The sequence below is a fragment of the Lycorma delicatula genome, chromosome 2, assembly GCF_047948215.1.
Source record: "Lycorma delicatula isolate Av1 chromosome 2, ASM4794821v1, whole genome shotgun sequence".
NCBI lineage: Eukaryota > Metazoa > Arthropoda > Insecta > Hemiptera > Fulgoridae > Lycorma > Lycorma delicatula.
The window spans coordinates 93,448,447-93,465,635 of NC_134456.1; the positions used below are offsets into that span (position 1 = coordinate 93,448,447).

General features: G+C 35.0%; 1 protein-coding gene across 2 annotated transcripts in view; it reads right to left on the reverse strand.

The window, feature by feature from the left end:
• LOC142319002 (solute carrier family 23 member 2) overlaps nt 1-17,189 on the reverse strand; it is a 130,016-nt gene that overhangs the window by 61,388 nt on the left and 51,439 nt on the right. For both annotated transcript variants that reach the window (XM_075355786.1, XM_075355785.1), the window contains exon 2: nt 957-1,097. In XM_075355786.1, coding sequence (XP_075211901.1) covers nt 957-1,097 — 141 coding nt within the window. The remainder of the gene's footprint in view (nt 1-956; nt 1,098-17,189) is intronic.

Here is a 17,189-nt window from a genome sequence, read left to right on the forward strand (position 1 = left end):
GTCTTTTGAGAACCTTATCTCAAATTTTAATATTGGGGCCCTTTACACCCCGTAAGTGTTGTGTGAGGTACTTGTCTTTTGTGTCTTAATGTTTTGTGTAGTTTGTGCTTTTAAATAAAATGTAAGGGCCCTTTACACCCTTATATATGACGATCCCGATGGTGATACTAATTTCTTTTAAAGAATGTGACGACGGCTAATGACCTCGTACCTAATGTACGTAATGACCTAATAATAATAATAACAGCACATTAGCAAGTAAATAATCTATTGTAATTTAAAGTATAAAGTTAGCCAAAAAAACAATCTAAACCATTGAAACTTTCTGTGGTAGACTGTTTTTAGGTTATTTACACTTTTTGGTAATATTTTTTATTTGTTAACAATAATTATTATTTTTTCTTTTTTTGTTTTTTTAAATATAATTCCTAATTATCTACTGATAATGATTGTTTAAAAATCAAAATAGGTAACAATAATTATTATTTTTTCCTTTATTTGTTTTTTAAATATAATTCCTAATTATTTACTGATAATGATTGTTTAAAAATCAAAATAGGTACTAGTTTTAGATAATTTATGCATTATATGCATTGGCACCACAGATTTATGAGAGAATAATACCATATAAGAAAATAATACCTCAAAAACAACTAAACTTTGACAAGATATAGCATGGGAGATTCTTTTCTTCTCATGTAAGTGGTAAAACGCCATAAAACATTGCATGATCTTAACCTCATGGAATGAAATTTAAGATCATGAGCAATTGTAGTGTAAGATACAAAAGATGCAATTGCTTTTTTTCATTTCATTATTTTTTTAAAAACTTTTTCTTTATTATCAGAAGTTATTAGTGGATGAATTTTCACTGTGGCATTTTTTACACACACACACACACATAAAACACTTGGCATTTTTTTAAGTTAAATTATTTTATGTAGAATAAAATATACCTGTAGTGCCATAAAGATGCATAAATACCAAGGAGGAATATCATTAACACCATATGTAATGTTGGATTGATTAGTAGCTTTTTTAACCTCTTTTTTCATTGAATCTTTTGTGTTTGCTCCATTTTCTACCAGTTGAAGAGTCTGAAATGAGATTTAAACCAATAATTTTTTTATAAAAAAATATAATTTCGTAACATTATCTTATTTAAAACTGTAATTAAGTTTGTTACTCGTAAAAAAAATATGAGATTGCATAGTTAGGGAGGGAGTTAACTGTATATATATATATATATATATATATATATATATTATTACATAATTAATTAATGATGTTGTATTCAAAATTATACCTGAGAAATTTAATAAAAGTCACAAATCACCTATTATAAAAAAATTTAGATGGATATAGTAAATTAAATTATTTTATGCTTTTCAAATAGATGTAGTATTGCTGATCAAGTGGATAGAATTCCTATTAATGATGTCGATAGTATTCTGTAGCAACAAAGCAAAATTTCTGTGTATTTTTTGATGCACATTTTCTCGCGGGAAAATCAAACTGAATTCGTTTGTAACAAAGTCTAGTCATACTGTTTTGTTCTGAAGCACCTTAATAAAACGCTTAACTTGTCATCATTATTAAATATTTGTTATGTTTACATATATTCTCGTATAAAGTACGAGTATAATGTGTCATATCTTGGGCTTCCTCAAAATCTCAGAACGAGTTTTTAAGATAAAAAGTGAATCAAGAAAATTGAATATTAATAAAAATTAATATATTATCTTATCTTTATGTTTATATTTATGAATGTACAATCTTTGCTAAAAAGAATATCAGTTACTCTTAAAAAAAATTATGATATCCATCTTTAGCAAACAGGCAACGGAACTGTTTTCGCTTAACACATTACTTACAAGAAAGAGCCTTATTATGTCACAATTGCCATTTTTAATAAATTTCCGACCGATTTGGATAATCTTCCCACCAATTTATTTAAAATAAAATGCGATTAAAATATTTTCTTTTACGGAGACAATATTATTCTATCGATAAAATTAAAAAAAAAAAAAAATCATGATTTATCTGCATCCCGTTTAACGTGTATATAAAACACGTTGAACGGGATTCAATAGGGTCTAGCGGTTTCTAATTGTGAATTAATTTGTAGTAAGTTTTGTATTTATTGTAAGTGTTTGTATTCAAATACATATACGATACGGACTTTAAAAAAAATATATTTTTTATCTTGTAATTTGTTTGTATGTATATAATTTATCTTATATTGACGTGGTCATCGTACATAATGTATTATGCTCCGGTCAGAAAAAAGATAAATTTGTTTATTTATTAATACTTATTTATTAAAATGAATTATAACTAACCTAAACTAATTAATATTCATACGCGATTTTCTTTATACTATAAAAAAATTAAATGTTATAGTTTTTATACAGACCCTAAATACTAGTATTAAACTGAATTTTCGATCTTGCTACCGTCTGCTGTTCTTAAATATGAACTCTTGTCTGTTTATTTTTATAAATAAAAAAAAAAAACTTTTTTAATTCTTTTTTTAAGAATTTTACCACTTTTATGAATAAAAATGTATACTTTTTAGCGTCTTTTTTAATGTACTTTTAACCTCCGGGGACTACCGTTAGTTATTGTTTCAAAGGATGAATGATTTGAAGCGTGTGTAAAAATGCCATGCCTGACCGGGATTCGAACCGGGGACCTCCGGATGAAAGGCCGAGACGCTACCTCTCGCGCCACTGAGGCCGGCCTTTTTTGAGTCATTACCAAATTAAAACATAGCAGCAATCAATATACAGTATTGTTAATTTGTCACCGACTTAAAAACTAAACATTTTAAAAATAATTGAAAAAATCATTTAAACATTTTTTGAAGTAGGTTTTATCTTTGTTAGGTTTAATTTTATTTTAAACTTTTTTAGTTTCATTTTTAATTAGAGATTAAATAAATTGCTTAATGGAAAATTGATAACGACGAAAGATCAACATCTTGATAAAATTATAAAAAGGAATACAGAAAAATCTAACGGTGGACCCGGAGGTTAAAGAGAAAAAAAATTTGCAGTGATGAAAAAAAATCTTAGAATTACCTATATAGATTATGTATTTTTTCGATTAAAAACATCATTAAATGATTCGGCTTAAACTTTTCTGCGTAAGATAAAAAATTATTTTCGAAGTCGGTTAATCTGCTTGATAAAAAAACTTGATTACTTGAAAAGGATATAGTGAATTATATTCGAATCGGAAAACGAATCTTTTCTTCTTTTGAAATTGGTAAAAAAAGTAAAAAGATAGTAGATCTAATCTAATAAATTGTTTAGAATAGATAGATATATTTAATCTTGTGAATCCGTTATTCTGTAGTTTAGTTTGCATGGAAGCTTTTTTACAAAAAAAACCCTATGAGTAAATGAATAGTTTCATAATGTTTTTATTAGTGTTATTACTATCACTGTCAGTTGTAAGCTACCGAGGGATAGTTAAACGATCGTCTAAGACGAGAAGTCTGTTCGATAGTTAAGTTTAAATAGACAAAGATTGATTACACCCGACAGCAAGTTTCAGATTCGATATAGGCGTATTTTTGTTTAAGTTGGTACAACAGACCGCTTCTAGCTCAAATTTGAAGGTCACAGGGTCGATTCGGTTTGATCTGTGTTGGTGACTTTACTTAGTGGAAGTGAAGGTGTGCGGGAAATCGTCTAATTTTGGTATTAGCACACTAGGAACCATGTTTAGTGCTGTTAGCAAGTATTTAAAGGTCAAGGATGACTGAAGGACGACTGGTATAATCAGAGTTAAAGACAGACACGGACGATACCTTAGTCTATATAAGTGCGTAAGGGATCGTGACTGGTTTTGAGTTAGTTCACACAGATCCCCCCCTCCCACCGGCGAGCTCCATGCAGTGAAGAAGCGGTTAGATTGTAGTGAAATCATATGACTTTGAAACTGTGCTACTACCGACACACTGCTGCGCTGTGACGTCATCAGAGTCGATACCGAATGACGAGGTATATTACAATACCCTATGCTAGTTGCAATCTTCATCCAACGATAATAATGAGTCATGAAGTTTAAAAGTGGGCTCCTACTACTACTGGATACATCCCTAAGTAAACGGGCTGGACTAGAGCTTTGTGATTCGAAATTACACAGTTACGAAGCAAGAACACCTCAGAAGTGTAACTTAGAAAGATACATGTACAAAAACCTCATTATCGGTAAATAAGATGTTGTTACCTTTCTTAATAATATACGGAAGAATATCAAATAACCGCTGATGGATTCAATTAAAAGGACAATTTTTGTTTAAAACAAAAATCGTATATGGAAACAAGGAGATATAGAATTTGATAACGGTGGCGGGTGACATTGAGACGAAAAACGAAATCGGTTTAATTGAATCGGTTATAAATGTATTCCGCTTAATTCGTGATAAGGGTTTAGATCGGCAGAACCTTCATCTTATTATTTTAGATAGCTTACTCCTCCGAATAAACGTAAACTGTAAAAGGGTGCGTTTACCGGATCATGGTAAATTGAGAACGGTAAATTGATAGCTTCAACGTGCGACAATCGAAAAAATCAGACTGGAAATATGTGAACCTATATTATTTACCGTTGTTGAAAACACTTTCGTTCTCAATCTGATAACATACTACTGCAGTAACAAACATGATTTAGTAAACGATATGTACATTTTCATGCGCAGTTTAAAAGAGAATATCATAGACCTCCTTGGCGAAAAGCTTAACGATGAGAAATCACTAGAGTTCAACCTGTTCTTGGAATGTACCCGTGAAAGATTTCAGCTAATGGTGAATGCAAATCAGGATTACGAAACGATAGACACAAACTTTAAAGCACAACACATTTCAGTTCCTAGTAAAAACGACTTTATCAAAGCACTCCACAAGAGTATTAATAAACTAGTCGATGAAGAAACGGAATTCGTTATCAAAGGGAGCGATTGGAAACTCCTGTCTGGAGATAACCATCTAAACGTTTATACGTGTGAACAAACACTTTCCTTTGCGCAGTTTGACGTAAATAGATTTACCGAACCGCCACAAATGAAAGAAAACAGTTATCAGATTAAAACTTTATCACAGTTACTACTTTACGTGAGGTATACCATCTAAACATGCTGATGATTCCGTCCAACCGGACGGAATCATCAGCATGTTTAGACAAGCAGTGATTAGACAAGCGATACTGAGCGTTAGATAAATATTACTTTAGCATGGTTAAATTTCCAGCTGAAATCAAAGACGTTTTAAATTTCGAGAAAACTAATGACATGTCGGTAAATGTATACACGTTAAAAAAACAATGAAATCAAGCCGCTCTTTAGCGGCTTGATTTCATTGTTTTTTCAGCATCGCAAACCTTTGTTTGCGATGCTGAAAAAATAAATCTTTAAGATTTAATATACATTAAGATTGAAACGATAGTTACTACTGCTATTTAAAAGATTTCTCACGTCTGTTCGTTCGTAGTTGACAACGGATAATCATGAGGTAATAAGCACTATTTCTGATTGTTCCGTAAACATCGGAACACTAATAGAAAAATGGAAGAACATTTGTGAGATTCGTACAAAACAAGCTGGTTAATATTAGAATGCCTCAACCTGAAACGATGGATCATCCATGCTGAGATTTAAGAACTATGAAAGTATTTTCCCTGTCTCATCACCGACTTCGAATGCATATTGAAGTCTGTACCCTATCATCCTACATTTACATCGAATCATATACACGTTACGCAGGAACTTGAGCCTATGAGTTGTGGCCTGTACTTTGTGGCTCATAGATCGGTCATGGGGTAGTACCAGTTTTATCTGGTACTACCTCACGAATCGTCATTGTACAGAGATCCTGATGCAGCTCAGAACTTTATCCTAGATTTAACCGGTATAACGACTCGCATAGGGGGATAAGCTGAGTACAAGCAAAAAAATAGTATTCAAACCTAATGATCAGGTTAAATACGAATTTCAAATTTGTATAACAATGTTCACCTTTGTTCGAAGTAATAGAAACCACTATCATTTCACCGGTAGATACAGGACAGTGCTTTGTAACAATTTTAACTTGAGGAGAACTACACAGAAATGCATCCCTGTATTCATCCACAATTTAACCGGTTATGCCCCATACTTCATCGTCAGGAAACTGGCCTATGATAGCCGTCGGATTGATGTGATCCAAAAATCGACAGAAAAGTGCATAACAGTCAATAAAGGCGTTTGCAACAACCCGTCGATAAAGTACGTAGGCACTTTTCAGTTCATGGCGACTAGTCTGGAAAAGCTGATCTCGAACTTGTCGAAAAAAGCATCTATCCATACAGGACGGCACTTCCGTAACGAAGATATTCCGTTGGTCATGAGAAAAGGGGTATATTCCTCCGAATATATCGATTGTTGATCTAGAATGGATGAAAGAGCAATGCCATCGAAACAAAGCTTCTACAGTTCCCTTGCCGAATCACATATATCCGATGATGATTACTCTCATGTAAATACTCCATGGAATCATTTCAATTGTACGTCAAGTGAGTACAGCGATTTGCATCTATTATGTGACATCCTGTTACTAGGTGACTAGTTCGAGAACTTTCGTTCCCTATGTTTAAGAAAGTTTAAGCTGGACACGGCAATTACGAGGGTTGTCTGAAAAGTTTTGAGTCTAACATAGAAAGACGTATTTTTTCTGTCAAATCTAGTTTCACTTTTCAACAAAGTATCCTTTCAAGTCTATACACGTTTTCTAGCTACGCTATAACCTCTTTAATCCTTCCAAATAGTAGCTGGCGTCTTTCCCCGAAAAATAGGCGTTTAATTATGCAATAACCTCCTCGTCTGATGAAAATCTCTTTCCTCCAAGCGAAACTTTAACGTTAGGAAAAAAGAAAAAGTTGCTTGAGGCCAGATCTGGTGAATACGCTGAGTGGTCAACCAATTCAAAGGGCAATTCATGAATTTTAGCCATGGCGACCGTCGAAGTGTGAGCAGGCTCATTGTTCTGATGGATAAGCACTTTCTTCTTCTTCGACCAAAATGTGGTCTTTTTTGGAATTTCTGCCTTCAGCTTGTCAAGTAATGATGCGTAATACTATCCCGTTATTCTTTTACCTTTCTGAAGATAATCGATAAACAAATTTCCGTTACTATCCCAAAAAACAGTCGCAATCACCTTCCCGGCAAATGAAACCGTCTTCGCCAGAAGTGTAGTGGTGGATCCACGTTTCATCTACAGTTGAGGATCGACGCAAAAATCTGACTCGTTTTGCCTAAACTGCTCCAGTAAGGCCTTGGAAATGTTCATTCGAATGCGTTTTTGATCCAAAGAGAGCAACCGCGAAACCTAACCCGCGGATAGCTTACGCATATCCAATTCTTCAGTTTATATATGACAAACACATTCTTTCGATATGACCATAGCCTCTGCTATCTCTCTAACCTTAATTCGTCGGTCGTCCAGTACTATTTGGTGAACTTTTTTTGATGATATCGGTGGTGGTTGCAGTTTTTGGCCGTCCCGAACGCTCATCATCAACCAAGCTGGTACGACCATGTTTAAATTCAGCTGCCCATCATTTCACGGTAGCAAATGATGGGACAGAGTTCCCGTAAACAGCGTCCAACTTAGTTTTAATTTGCGTAGGCTTACTGTCTTTCAAATACAAGTATTTAATCACGGCACGATATTTGATTTTTCCATTTTTACAAAAACACTCATAATGACTTACTCAAACGATTATCAAACAACAACGGAGCGTCCAAAATGGCTGAAATTTTAACGACTACCTTTCAACATATGCGCGAATACATTCCCTAACTTTTGTTGATGAGTGCTACCATCTTCATGTTGAGGCTCATAACTTTTCAGACAACCCTCGTACAAATCAACCCTGGATTGGTGCTTGACGCTATGATGTACAAAACACCAGTCCCGCTTTTACAGATTCCGATATGTACATGTTTATCGAGTCAGGAAAAAGAGGTGGTATAACGACTTGTGTTAAGAAACGAGCTCTAGCTAACAACCCGTATCACAAAAACAGCTACGAACCGAGCAAACTGCATAAATACATCACCTATATTAACGCTAATGATCTCATCGGCTGGAGTATGAGTCGATAACTCCCTGGTTCAGATTTCAAGCGGATCGAAGATGATATCGAAAAAATGGACGGGCTAATGTCACATTCCGATGAGGATTCAATCGGTTATATCTTCTAAGTCGATATTGACTATCCATAACATCTGCATACCGTAACAACGATTTACCGTACCGGTAAATGAAAAGCCACTCTGGTCGGACTATAGTAAGTTGCTGACTACAATAAAACCGAAGAAACGCTCTGCCATTGCACCACTCTGAAACAGGAGATTAGAAACAGTTTGACTGTTAAAAGAGTACACAGTGTATTACGATTCCATCAGAGTGATTGAGCTTAAATGTTATATCGACCTGAACACTGAACTGAGGAAGAAGGCTAAAAACGATTCCAAAAAAACTTATACAAACTAAGTGTATGGAGAATGTCCGTAACCGCATAAACTATAAACTCATATCGTGCCCTAAACAGTTATCTAAATTTATCGCGAAGCCGACATTTTAAGATGAGCCGTTTACAAAGACAACCTAATCCGTATTGAAATGACTAAAAATACGTTCACCTCAACGTACTGATCTATATCGGTCTCACCATCTTAGATGCGAGTAATACGCTCATGTGTGATTTCCACTATGACGTAATGAAACCGATGTGTGGAAGTAAATTAAATCTATGTTACGTGGACAACGGCAGCTTCATCTACGAAACAGAAACCCATGACCTTTGCAAGGATATGCGTCAGGAGAGTAAGAGGCAGATATCGGATGGGTTTCGACACATTCATCAGAATATTAGTTATCGTTAACGGGTCTATTAAACGTTGGTAATCATCATACGGATTACTACAACATAGTTAACTTTCATAATATAGATTGTGTGGATCGTGGAGAAGGACGAAAAGCTGAAAGTGGAAATTGCCACTGTGGAAGAATCGATCAGACGTAAACATGCAGCCCATATGAATAATTTAGCTGAAACCGTTGAGGCGTTGGTTGAAGTGTTCAAACCCCTAACCAAACACTTAGAGGAAGGCAAAGAAACTTTTGGTATGAAGAAGATAGGTGACATCTTGGAATAAACAAACTCAAATATACGACCAGCAATATCACCTATTCCCACGACTAATAAGAAAGAAGAGTTATACGGTGATGAGATAGAAGACGAGACCATCTAGTAACGAAACTAGTAGAGGGTACACATAGGGAGGTTACCGGGTTTGAACCCCCTCCTCTTGAGGTTTAAGTACTTTTTAATATTAGGCTTATATAAAACAAACATACTATAAATTTAGAAAACACACATATATATTTTTAAAAATCCATCGTATTCTCTCGTCTAAACTTTCATTGTCAGAGTAACAAAATCTATCAACATAAGATCCAGTCCACCACCCTTCGTTCTTCAATAATTTAATCTCCGTACTCGGAGCGGCACGTACAGTACATCACTCAACGTGCGACATAGTAGCAGTCATTCAGCATTCTGAGAAGGGGGCAGTGCTCTCACTGGCGCGGTGGATGTAAAAGCATATACCCCTTCTCGTCTACTGAAAAAGAGGAAAGACTATCAAAGCCATGCCGCTTATTAAGAAGGTACGATAATAATACCGATTTTGTAATAAATAATATAAGCCGACACCATATAAACTTATTTGTGAAACTGTCGGGACAGCTCTGCAGCGGCAGCAGTGCATATATGAAATATTGTACATTCTCGAACAGTATTCACTCGTTTGAGTTCAGATTTTGTTGTGAAACGTTCGTTTAACGTTTTGTGCATTTCACAGTACGTATTTTTAAATAGAAACTTCACATTCTCATTCCGTTTTCTTTAATATGTCTAAGCGACTTTAAAGTTCATTTTACAATTTTTTTAGCAAAACGTCGCGTGCCAGTAGTGATTCTTGTAACATTAGTAAAAATTTCACATTGCCAAATATTTCTTCGCTACCACAACGTGACTGTGCTGTAGCAAACGTTGTTTCCGAAACTAGTTTCACACCCTCCTGTGAAAACTCGGCTGGTATTGAATGTACATCGATATCACTCAATAATGTTGACGTCCCCGCTGAGTTATTTAGAAGTGATAAGTGTATTCTGGTTCCGGAAGCTTCAAAATCTTCAAGTTCCAGGAAACCATACGCCTATGATATTGGTGTTTACGTAAGAAAAGACTTGTCTAATGAAAAAAAAACTGGATGTGTTGAACAATATCTTTGAACCAAATCCAGGGATTATTTTTCCAACAAAAGGAAAGAAAACTTTGCGATTTCAGTTTAAATGACTTAGCGATGGAAGTGGCTTGCATATTCAAAATTTAAGGGAAGGAGGTTTTGTAAATTTTGTGCACTTTTTGCTCCAAGAAATGGTGTTGGATCTGGTAAGCAACCCTTAGGTCAACTTTGTAGTGAGAAATTTGACAACTGGAAGGATGCCGTTAAGCGATTTTCAGAACATGAGAAGTGTCTTTACCACAAAGAAAGTTTGGATGTAGCCGGCACTTTGACCGAAATTTCATATGGGAAGAAAAAGTCTATAGATGTGCTAATAGATACTGTAACAACTCAAAAGAAACTGGAGAACAGTCTTAAAAACTTATTCTAATTATTGAGAGTATTTTTTTTTTTTTGCGGGAAACAATGTATCGCTCTGCGAGGCCACAGGGATTTGGGACGAATAGAGGTCGAGGTCGACCAAGAACCAGAAGAAAATGATGGCAATTTCAGGGCACTTTTTCGCTTTCGAATTAACACTGATATAGTATTAAAAAATATGTTGACGTGTAGTGTTGAAAATGCACAGTACACCAGTCCTAGAATACAGAATGAAATAGCTGAAGTGTGCAACGACCTAATTGTTCGAAATCTCGTGAAAGAACTTAATGTCTTCAGTTGCTTCTCTATTCTCGCCGATGAGACGTCAGACATATCAAACTTAGAAAAATTATCACTGTATGTTCGTTATGTTGATAGAGAGAATTTCACTGTGAAGGAAAACTTTCTACTATTCGTACGGTTGTATGATGTGACCGGAAAAGGAATCGCAAGGCGATATTGGACAAGTTGTGTTCATTAAATGTAAACATAAATAAGATTCGTAGTCAAGGGAATGACGGAGCTGTGTCCATGTCAGGAAAAATAAACGGAGTCCAAGCAAATGTAAAGGAAATAATTCCGTCAGCTATATATGTCCACTGCTGCTGAGCAGTATTGAGGCTACGTGCTGACATAGCCTCAACTTAGTTGTATCCAGTGCTTGTGAAGTAACTGCCACTAAAGACTGTATAGATACAATATCGAATCTGTACGAATTTCTTAATACCCCTAAAAGGCAACATGTTTTAAAATTGGCGATAATTGAAATGAAAACTACAAGTTACGCCGTGAAAAATTCGTTCAACTTTCCGCAACACGTTGGTTGGAAAGGTATAATTCCGTGGCCGCGGTGGTGGAATTGTATGACTCTATTATTGCAACTCTTCAAAGCATATCAGAATGGAATGACAAAGACTAGTCCTCACAAGGAAATTCACTTTTATGTGCTTTGACTGACTGTCAATTTGTGATATCGCTGTTTTGTATTCAGAGACTGTTTTCTTTAAGTTCCCCATTGTGTAAATTTCTGTAGAATTAAACTATTGATCTCGTGGAAGCGGTAAACCTTGCTGGAGATATTAACTGTAAAATGAAATGTATACGCAAAAATGTTGAAGAATTTTGTAAAATTTTCATTTGTGCTTCTAAGTCTTGAATAGGATGGGGTCCTCCATTTAAATCCCTCGCATGGTAGCGCGAGCAAAAATCCGTGTAAACGTGAACTTATCCAGTGACGCCAGAACTTTACTTCGGTGTCTCTACTTTTATTCCATTTCTGGATACCTTCATCTCTCAACTAGATTCGCGTTTCTTGAAACAGAAGGAAATATTGAAAGGCTTTTAATGCCTTTTACCTACGAACCCAGACTTTTTGCCCCTGCCGTCTCAAGTTTCTGCTTTCACTTCGCTCACAGAATTCTACGCCAGTGACATAAGAAGCGGTTGCCCGGAAGACCTGAATAATGAATTAAAAATGTGGTTCAGAAAAATTTCACGTCTTGAGAAGGGAGATCAACCGAAACCGGCCGTAGATGGGTTATCTATGTGCAATCCCAACATAATGCCAAATATATTCACTTTGTTAGAAATACTAGCTGTACTCCCAGTATCCACATGTACAAATGAACGATGTTTCTCAACATTACGCCGTCTAAAAACATATTTGTTTAATTCTACTGGAAATACACGTTTGAATGGATTAGCACTGTTCAACATACATAAAACTACACTCCAACTGCAGAAAATGTGTTAAATTAATTAATGCAAAAGAAACATCGTTTAGACATTGTATTGGGAATGCTGAAATTTTCGAATGTGGTAATATAATATACCGTAGGCTACGTACATTATAAATACTATATTAATTTAGCTACTTTTTTTAAACAATGATTTTTCAAAACAATAATACATAATAGGAGAGTACTGATTGAACTATTGACAGAACTACATTCAATTCTTTTTTCAAATTCCTTCATAGAATGTGGATTCATCAGTGCCAATTTTATTCTTCAAGGTCGGTGAGTTCCATATTGACATGTGTTTAATTAAATTCTTTTCATTATATTTGATTGCTTCCATGGATTTTATATGTTATGTAAAGTGTCTGCCCTGTCGTATACAAATAACTGTTGGCTAACATATATGATTATTGTGTAGCCTGAGTGTAATAATGGCATGTGGCACTGGCCCAAGCAATTTTATTATACAAAATGAAATAGATGTATAGTTTTTACGAATTCTACTTGTAAAACTAAACAACAAATATCCTTAGGAAAAATGGCAATTTCTCCTTGTTCTCCCCCTGTCCGCCATTTTGTTATTTTTATATAATAATTTATATCTCAAGCTCGGATAAAACAGACAAAAATTAATTTTTGCCTGTTTTCAAACAGACATTAATTTTCTGCCATAGCTATAGCAGAAAATTAATGTTGTAATTTTTGTCTGTTTTCATGTCCTCCACTTTACATTCAATTCGATGAAATATTAATTGTTTTTATTTATTGTTAATTGTAAATTAGTATCAAATTAAGTAATAATTTTCTCACAATAATAGACATAATAATTATGACAGAAAATTACAGCATCAATTTTCTGCCATACTCGACTATTTGACAACCGATTTAAAAAAATAAAATTTAATTTTGTTCAAAATAAAAGGCTTAATATTTTACCAAAAACATAAATTTTAATAAAACTAATATTCACGAAGATATAACAGACTGAAAAATAAACATGGCCGCCATTTTGTAATTTGCGAAGGTATTTAAGTCCTGATTTTTTGCTAATTTTAAAACTTTTAACAAGACGCTTACCAAATACTAATACGATTCCTCTATCCGAACTTGAAATATACAATTTTATATAAAAATAACAAAATTGCGGGCAGAGGAAGAACAAAGGAGAAATCGTCACTTTTCCTGAGGATATTTTTTGTTTAGTTTTACAACATCCGAGAAAGAGAAAGTATAGCCAGTTCACCATTTTAGAAACACTCTGTATATATGTTCTAGCATAATGTTAGAATTTTTGTTTTATTGTAATAAATACTTTAAATTGTCTTTAATGTTTTTTTTTTTCAATTTGTAATGTTGATGCTTTTATGTTTATCAGGAATTTACGAAATTATAACTCTCAAAATATACAAAAAATCACGTTTATTAATCAACTAGAAAAAAATTTTCATTATTACAGATACAATTATTTCTAATCAAATACAAAAAAAAGTAAAATATAATACTGTATACATAAAAATTAAAAGTGAAGTACAAACAAACAGTAAAAGTACAAAGTATTTATTGTATTTTTCTGTAAAACGGCAAAAACTCATTTAAATCTGACCGTTGTGATTTGTATTGAGTAAATTGTGTTGTGATTGCGACATAATATTGGGTAACAATTGGGTGTATGTCAGTACGGTTTCTTGGTTTTGTATGGGAGAGGGTGCAAGGGAATAATGATTATAAGATGATATCGAGGACGGTTGAGAATAAAAATGAGAAGGTTGTGAACTAGGCGATAACTGTACCGTGGAAAAGTGAGTTAGTTTTTCCTATTTTTCCCTTAACACAGAACATCGGATATCAATTTTTGGAAGATTGCTTGTTGCTCTGCATCCAGTTCCCGTAACAGCATACGTAAAGTCAGGCCCATCATCTCCCACTATCTTGGTTAGAATTTAACAAGGCTGACGCTATATCAACGAGTTGCTCTTGTTTCTTTTGAATTGTAGTAACACGAGCCTTTTTACGTGATGGTGGTGTACTTTCTAGAGTACTTGTAGAAGCGGCAGCTTTGTTGACGAAAGCAGCTCGAGTTTGTATTTGTGAATTTGCTTCTCGCTGATTTTCCTAAAAAATAAGACACTGTTATTACTTTATCAATGAGTCCGATAAACATAAGCCGATAGATGTTCGTATAGAGAAAGAACAAATTTTTTGCAACGGGTCCCGCTAGTTTTATGTCTAATTTTACGCCTTTTTATATACTGTGTAGTATTTTTATACTAATTTTTTGCAGCCATAAATTTTTATTTATAGATATTTTAATTTTTTTATGTTGCAGTTACCGTCATCAGCAACTGAATGGAAATCCACTGCTGCCTCCTTTGAAGACAAGTGGAATTTCAGCCACTGTGTGGGTGCCATGGACGGCAAGCATGTTGCTATTCAAAAGCCAACAGGCAGCGGTTCACTATATCATAATTATAAAAAGTTTTTTAGCGTTTTACTATTTGCAGTTGTCAGTGCAAACTATGACTTTCAGTACGTCAAAGTTGGTAATAATGGAAGTATATCAGATTCAACCGTCTTGCAGAATACTACACTTTACCAAAAACTGATGTCTCACGACCTTCATTTACGATGTCCATCGCTATTACCAGGTACTAACACTTCGGTCCCATACGTATTTGTTGGGGATAGTATTTTTGCTCTAAGTAAGCACATTATGAAACCGTACCCTCTGAAAAATATAACCCGTGAACAACGCATATTTTCGAGGCTCGGCTGTTAAATTTTGTACACTAGCGTACTACACGGAGACAAAAGGTACTATCGAGTTGGGCGTGGCAGTACATGTTAGCTAAAATCCCCTCTACAAACCTGCGATAATGCGTTGAAATCCTGTTACCGGTTTCTTTTCGGTAGCAGTCAAAATGGAGTCGAGTACGGCCAATATATCAACACGGTTAAAACAGCGCGCAGTGATCGAATTTTTAACAGCAGAAAATATGAATTCTACGAATATTTTTCATCGTTTAAAACCGGTTTACGATAGTAAAACTGTTGACAGGGGTACTGTGAATAGGTGGGCGTTGAAATTTCGCGAATGTGAAGCTGGTAAAGCGACAATTGAGGATGCATCTCGCAGCAGACGACCAGTTTCTATGACTGATAAGAAACATCGAAAGGAGGTGGACGATTTGCTTTAAAGTGGCCGGCGAATCACCCAGAAATTCATTGCTATTCAGTTAGGCATATCTAAAGAACGAGTAGGCCGTATTATCGAGAAATTGTGTTACCGTAAAATCTGTGCACAGTGGGTACCCCGCAAACTCTCTGATGGCTCTCTGAAAGCTGCAAGTTTGAGTCTATTCCACATCCGCCATACTCGCCGGATTTGGCTCCATGCGACTTCCACTTCTTCCCTCATCTCAAGAAGGATCTCACAGGTAGTCATTGCACCACCGACGGTAAGATAAAGAAAGCTGTGGTCACTTGGGTCTGAGAAAGACCGCCAGAATCTTTCAGTGACGGAATGCAAAAACCTGTCACACGTTGGGAAAAGTGTATCGTGTAAGTGGGGATTATATTGAAAAATAAATACTGCATTTTGTAGCTAAGGTACTGTCCTTTTATTCATTTTTTATTTGAGTCCAATTCCTCTTTTCATTTCCATGCTACGCATATATGTTCAAAATTTATCAGCCGAGCCTCGTAATTACCGATTATCTCGCGCAAGGAAGGTAATACAAAATAGTTTTGGAATTTTAGGAGTGAGGTTTGGCGCTATTTTTGTTAATATTAAACTTGTAGACGTCATCGTACTAGCTTGTTGCTGTTTTCATAACTACTAATCTAAAAACAATGCAGAATACATCGTTGAATATCAAGGGGATCCAGGAGATTATAGCGAGAGAGATACTGTGGAATGTCTGCGTCAAACTGACATAATTCTGCAGAGTGCTGAAGGAACTGATATACGACAGAAATTTACTAATTACTTTTTACTAACGAAGGAAAAGTATCATTTCAAGAAGACACGTTAAGACCTATAGAATAATAACAGTATAACAAAAACATGATTTCTCACTTTAACACTATCGGTCTTACTAACATTATTTTCTAACTTAATCGTCTTACGAGTTGGTAAGGTACATGTTCGTTATCCTGGGTGTTGAAATCTTCCGTATCCCTTCCCGCTTGGGCGATGACCTCTTTATTCCCTCAAAAATGCAAAGTACTCATAGTACCACATCTTTGGGACGTACACTTTGATAGCCCCTGCACCAGTAGTAATAGTATCTTTCAGCTGAAAGAAAATTAATTTATCTAGCTGTAAATTAACCATTCAAGTACGTGGTCCTCATATTGTTTAATTTTCTTTTTAAATCAGTAATAGTTGCATCCTCTTTAATTTTTTGGTATATGTCAAGAAGATCGTTATAAGCATAGTTCCGGCTATCTCTATTTGAATATAATGGATGGCTGGTGCCCGTAGGCAACGGTTATTTTTGTAGCACTCTAGCAAGCAGTTCAATAAAGTGTTCTGTACATTCGTCTTCAGCCATTTTACTGACGAAACAAAATAAAATAAAAAATTCGTTCAACAATTTGCAGTCCGTTGAAAAGAAAACAAATTACTAATCGGAACCGACGCCTGACTGCACTACACACTATCCGATCTAGGAAGGAAAGTGATTGGGGTCTGCCTAAATCGGCTAGTCGGATGGAGAAAGACCGTCTGA